This window comes from Rattus norvegicus, chromosome 10 (genome assembly GCF_021556685.1).
Source record: "Rattus norvegicus strain SHRSP/BbbUtx chromosome 10, alternate assembly SHRSP_T2T, whole genome shotgun sequence".
Classification (NCBI taxonomy): Eukaryota; Metazoa; Chordata; class Mammalia; order Rodentia; family Muridae; genus Rattus; species Rattus norvegicus.
Window position 1 is genome coordinate 26,252,706 of NC_141543.1, and position 6,034 is coordinate 26,258,739.

General features: G+C 50.5%; 1 protein-coding gene across 1 annotated transcript; it reads right to left on the reverse strand.

Moving 5' to 3' along the window:
- Positions 1-1,991: 1,991 nt before the first annotated feature.
- Positions 1,992-3,635, reverse strand: Fbll1 (fibrillarin like rRNA 2'-O-methyltransferase 1). Its single transcript, NM_001108824.1, is given in 1 exon segment — positions 1,992-3,635. A coding segment is annotated over 1 exon segment (975 nt). The 5' UTR covers positions 3,197-3,635; the 3' UTR covers positions 1,992-2,221.
- Between the last annotated feature and the right edge of the window lie 2,399 nt (positions 3,636-6,034).

The following is a 6,034-nucleotide window of genomic DNA, read 5'->3' on the forward strand; positions in this document are numbered from 1 at the left end:
CGTTGTCTGGAATGAGGGAGAACCCACTACCAGGGGAACAGCTGAGTTCCCTGCTCTACGCCCTGTGCTGGAGGAAGTGCGCAGCCTGTAAGGAAGACTCAAGAGCTCATCACCCAGGCTGGGCCGGCTCTGAGGCAGGCAGAGCCCAGCAGTCCCTTTCTTTCCCACCATTTGCTCTCCCGTGAGACTTCATTTCCAGCCTCCACACCTCACCCCAGCCATTCAGTCGTTACCGCGGGAATTGGAGAGAGTGCTTTGTAAAGCAACAGGGCCAGCATAGACATTAGTGAAAATGGCATCGGTTTTGGAGTCTGGACTGATGAGGTTTGATTTCTGCCTGGGATGTGAGCATTTTGGGTGATAGGAGAAGTCTTGAGTGAGACCTCTCGGAGCCTCAGCTCTCTCAATTGCTGAAGAGGAATAGCTCTAGGACTTTCCCTGGGTTTTAGTGTAGGCGTGAGGATGTATCATTTTATCCTTTTGCTATTCAAGGAGGTAAGCGCTGAAGCAAAGTAGACCATGCCAGATCTTTCCCTTGGCACATTTAAGTGTCTTTTCATTACATTTTAAAATTATATTTTATGTGTAAAATTGTATTATATATCTATATATGTGTGTGTATGTGTATCTATATATGCATATACATATATACATACACACATTGTCTTTGTATTCAGACACACCAGAAGAGGGCATCAGATCCCATTACAGATGGTTGTGGGCCACCATGTGGTTGTGGGATTTGAACTCAGGACCTCCGGAAGAGCAGCCAGTGCTCTTAACTGCTGAGCCATCTCTCCAGCCCCTTCATTACATTTTAAAAGATACTGTATATATGAGCGCGCACACCCAAGTGCCCTGCATGCTTGTAGAGGTCAGAGGACAATCTAAGGGAGTTGGTTCATATCTCTTCCCATGTAGGTCCTAGAGATTGAACTCAGGTCCTCAGGGTTGGCAGACGGTTCCTTTGCCTGCTGAACCATCTTGCCAGCCCCACCCTGAGTACATCCTTAAGAAGTCAACCCCCCTCTCCAAATGCCACCTTCCTAGATTACTTGTTGATGACCTTGGCAATGGGGCTTGTGGGGGCGAGTGGAAGCATTTAAGTTTCACTTGGGGCTCTGGGGCAAGGGTGCTAGGGTGTGTGGTATCCTCAACTCTGTCTTTGCTTGTTCTCCAGCTCAGTTGTGTTTTTGTTTGTTACATAGTTTACTATGTAGTCCAGATTAACCTAAAATTCAAACTTTCTGCTTCAGCCTTCCAGAGTTAGGATGGGTTAGTTCTGAGAGCCAGCATCCAATGTTACTGAGCCCAGAATTCCCTTTAGAGAGGGCTGAAGACCCTTAGTGATATCACCTTGGGTATGCCAGACCCAGCACCCTATCTGTTTCCCTTCTTTTGCTGTTGCAAAAACTTAAGAGCCCAAGGAGAGAACTCGAGGCCTCAGATCCCTGCTTTTGTGTGCATGCCAGACAAAAAAAAAGGCAGAGCCAAGACAACACAAGGGATGCCAAACAGTGGCAACAAGATTCTCCCACCTGTGTAAGTCTGGGCAACTGGTATTCACCTCGCGCCATTGTTTCACACGGAGCAGGGAATGGTAACAAGGCCACCTTAGAGCTGAAGAGATGATTTAATGTCACAATGACTGCCGAAAAATGAAGGGGAAAAACATTGTGGCCAATACTCTGGGTTTGAGTTGGTACACATCTACTTCTTGCATACTCCAGAAGTAGAGGCAGGAGGACTGACGTGACAGCTCAGCCAGGGTCACAAAAAAAGACTATTTTGGAAAAGAAAACACATAGGGAAAAGTCTGGCTTTGAGTCAGGATGAATAGGTCAGCATCCACAGCCTTCAACAAACAGTACCTCCTCGTGTCCCCAGGAGAGATTTAAAGATCACTAGTGGGCTCTCTTTTCCTTGTTCCTGTGATTAGAAGATGTGTGTGTAAAAAATGGGACCCTGTGAGACCAGGCCTGGGGTGACCGGAATAGACACCATTCCCATGTCGTTCCTTAAAGGGGTGCCTATACCTCTGTATTAAGCCACCATGACTGGAGAGTGAACTGGTGCAGCTGCAAAACCCACTCTGGCCTCAATTGTACACTTGGGAATTGTTTATTTTATTAAATAGAAAAACAACACAATAGGACAGGCACAAAGACACAGTCTCGTGGCAGTGCGGGGGCACGTTTCCTGGCATCGGGTTCTGCTGTTGTTACTTGCTGCTGCTCTTGGGGGCGGGCCGATAGACCCCGACGACCACAGCGTGGTCCCTTTCGTAGGGCTCCAGAGTCAGCTGCTCCTGGGGCTTCAGGTTCTCCTGTTGCAGCTTCTTCACCTCTGAAGCAAACACAGCCTCGGCAGACGCTGTGGAGTCGATGCAGTTGGCCTTGATGGAAATGAGGAAGTGGCCTCCGTTGCGCAGAAAGGTGTGGGCGTTAAGCGCCACGATGCGGGACTGATCCGGCTGGGCCACATCGGCGAAGATCACGTCCACCATTCCGATGAGCATGCGATACTTGAGCGGGTGCCGGGCATCTTCCAATACCGGGATGATGTTGGTGCGCTTCTTGGCCACGTTGACCAGATCGCGGCCGGCGCGGTGAGAGAATTCAACCGCGTAGACCAGGCCGTCGGGCCCGATGATGTCGGAGACGTGAGAGACGGTGGTTCCGGAGGCGGCGCCCAGGTACAACACTTTGGACTTGGGTTTGATGTGGATCTGGTCCACGCCGCCCAGGATGGCGGCCGCCAGTTTGGAGCGGAAGGGGTTCCACGTGCGGTACTCCTGCTTCTCCCCGTTCTCCGTCACGGTGACGCGCTTCTCGCCGTACACCGAGACGCCAGGCACCATGTTCAGCGTGACCAGAGCGTCCTCCGCGCCGCGGTAGATGAACACACCCTCGTGTCGATGCGGCTCCACGGACACGGTGATGCCCTTCTTGCGCCGGTTCTTGTTTCGGCCTGGACCGCCGCGCCGCTGCCTGTCGCCGCCACCTCCGCCGCCTCCTCCTCCTCCGCCACCCCCGCCGCCCCCGCCGCCGCCGCGTCCTCGACCCCGGCCGCCGCCGCCTCCGCCGCGCGTGCGTGTCCCGAAGCCGCCTTTGGCCCCCGAACCCGTGTCGCCTCCCTTGCCGCCTCCCTTGCCGCCACCCCAGCTCCAGCCGCCGCGGCCGCCCGCCGGTTTCATGGTCCCCGCAGTTCTCAGGGACTGCTGCGGTGGTCGGGGATCGCGAGGGACCCCGGGCGGTTGCTGCGCAGTGGGGACAAATTGGTGGCGGCGGCTGCGCGCAGGATTAGCCGCAGCGGGATGCAGGGGACCGCGATGCGCGCATCCCCGGATCCACGCTTTGACGCGGTGACTTGCGTGATTGCATCACAGCCGTTCTGTAGCCCCTGTAGCCCCCGGAAGCCCCCCTGCTCCACCTGCGCGCAGACGCAGCCTGCTCCCTTGTAACCCTTTGCCTTCTCTCCAGTCTGCTCCTGTTCTTTGTTTTCCCGGGGACTCCGGGTTCTTCCCCTGGATCTCCCAGTGACCAGCGTTTCTGTGGCAGGGGAGAGGAAGCGCGCATCTGCTCAGTCCTTGTGTTCCTTGCTTTCCCGTGTGGCCGCAGAAAACTTATGTGTAACCGAAATCATATAGCACTTACATCAGCATAAAAGGAAATGGCACCTTTACCCCCCCGAAGCTTCGTCTTTGCTTAACCCCCTCCCCCCCATCCCCTCTTTCAATCAAACCTTGAGGGACGGGAGGAAGCAATGGGCAGCACCACGGACAGAAATGGAGACGGTCGCGGCATAGCGCTAGCGTCCAGTCAGCACCAGGGACAGCTACCTCAAGCCTGCCCTGTCTGACCACTATTGGTGGGTTTCGGGCTAAGCTGGACTTCTGTGTAGGCGATCTAAGCATAAGTCTGACCTCCCTGTTAGTGGAAGTAAGTGCCAGGTCCAGAGAGGCGGAATGCAGCTAAGGATCAGAACATGGGTGAAGGAGAGGATATTGAATCCCCAGATGTGCACACTGTTAATCTCCTCTCCTGTCTCACATCCACAGGCAACAATGGCAGGCCTGGTTCCCCATGAGTATTTATAAGGCCTTTTAATGGGGGGGGGGCACAAGTCTGCATGAGGATATAGAGAAGGCTGCAGAGGAAGAGGTGCATCATTTCTGGGTTAGCATGGGAAACACTCTTACTACAATTTGAGGAGTGTCCTCCCAAAGGAGTTAGATTTGCTGTCTTGGTTGTGTTTCCTCCAATCAGTGACTAGTTTTTCCATCTACTTGACTTGGCCATGGGATGCCCAGATACTTAATCAAATATTACCTTGGGTATTTCTGGGCAGTTTTTGGATGAGGTTAGCATTTAAATTTTCAAAGCAAAACAGGTTGTCCTGCATTGTGTGCGTGAGTTTCATTTAATCAGTTGAAGGCCTGAATAAAATAAAAGGCTGATCTTCCCCAAGGAAGAGAGAATTACGCTACCCAGTAGCATTTGACCTGGAACATTAGTGCTTCTTATCCAACCACGTTTGAAGAAGGATGTTGGTTTTGATGATTTCAGATTTGCCAGCGTCCATTTTGCATGAAGAATATATTAGTGTGTTGGTGCGTGGCGGGGCTTGGAGGAGGGTTCTCACGGATCCTGATTGAGGTGATGTCAAGATCACACACAGAGCTAGGAGAATGAGGACAGGGCAGCTAGAGAGGACACATTAAGCAGAGAAACACGGTGGGTGATGGAGGTGATCTTAGGAACGGTGTGGAAAGCATCCAAAGAAACGATGTGCTGACAGCCAGGCAATGATGGAGCACATCTTTAATCCCAGCACTCGGGAAGCAGAGTCAGGGGGTCTCTATGAGTTCAAGACCAGCCTAGTCTTAGAAGTCCAGGACAGCCTACATAGAGAAACCCTATCTTGAAAACAAAAAAACCAAAAAGAAAAAGAAAAATATAATGATATGCTTTTGGCTTTGGGGCTGGGAAGTTAGTTAGTCCACCATTTTTAATTTGCTCTTCCACTAATGTCGTAAATAGTTTCCGATCATTATGCAGGCTTCAGCAAGCTCCAGGGTGATGCAGTGACCCTGAGGCATGTGAGCCCAGAGGCTGCCTTCACTGTGGTGGTCGTTCAGCCCCACTGCATCTGAAATCAGAAGTGGACCTGAGAATTTGGAATACAGCATTAACAGTGCCTGACAGAACTCAACCCAAACAACTTATATGCAGCTAATAACTTTTTTGAAAAAGAATTATATACACGCCTCTCATCTCAGCGTTTGGGAGACAGAGGCAGGCAGATCCCTGAGTTTAAGGCCAGCCTGGTCTGCAGAGTGAATTTTAGGACAGCCAGGGCTACACAGAGAAACCCTGTCTCAAAAAAAAAATATTAATTGGGCTGGAGAGATGGCTCAGTGGTTAAGAGCACTGACTGCTCTTCCAGAGGTCCAGAGTTCAAATCCCAGCAACCACATGATAGCTCACAACCATCTGTAATGAGATCCGATGCCCTCTTCTGGTGTATCTGAAGACAGCTACAGTGTACTTATAATAAATAAATAAATAAATAAATAAATAAATAAATAAATAAATAAATCTTTAAAAAATATTAATGATGATAAAGAGTTAGTTAATGGTTTAGCAACAGTCCTCAACCTGTGGGTTGCAGTCCCCACAGGGCTTGCATACAGATATCCTGCATATTAGTTATTTGCATTATGATTCATAACAGTAGCAAAATTATAGTTATGATGTAGCAGCAAAATAATTTTATGGTTGGGAAGGGGGCTCGCCATAGCAGAGGAAACTGGATTAAAGGGTTGCAGCATTCTGCACTAACGGCTAATCCTTTTCCCAGCTAGCCCACTTCTATTTTCGTGTCCTTTTTGTGTGTGGCACAATGAGTTTCATTGCAGTGTTTGCAGGAGCATGGTCATCTTACTAATGGCTACACCACTGTGGGTAGGGGAATGACCTCTGTCCCCTTTATGGAAGTATGTTGGTAGGGCCCAGTCTTGTGCAGGTAATCA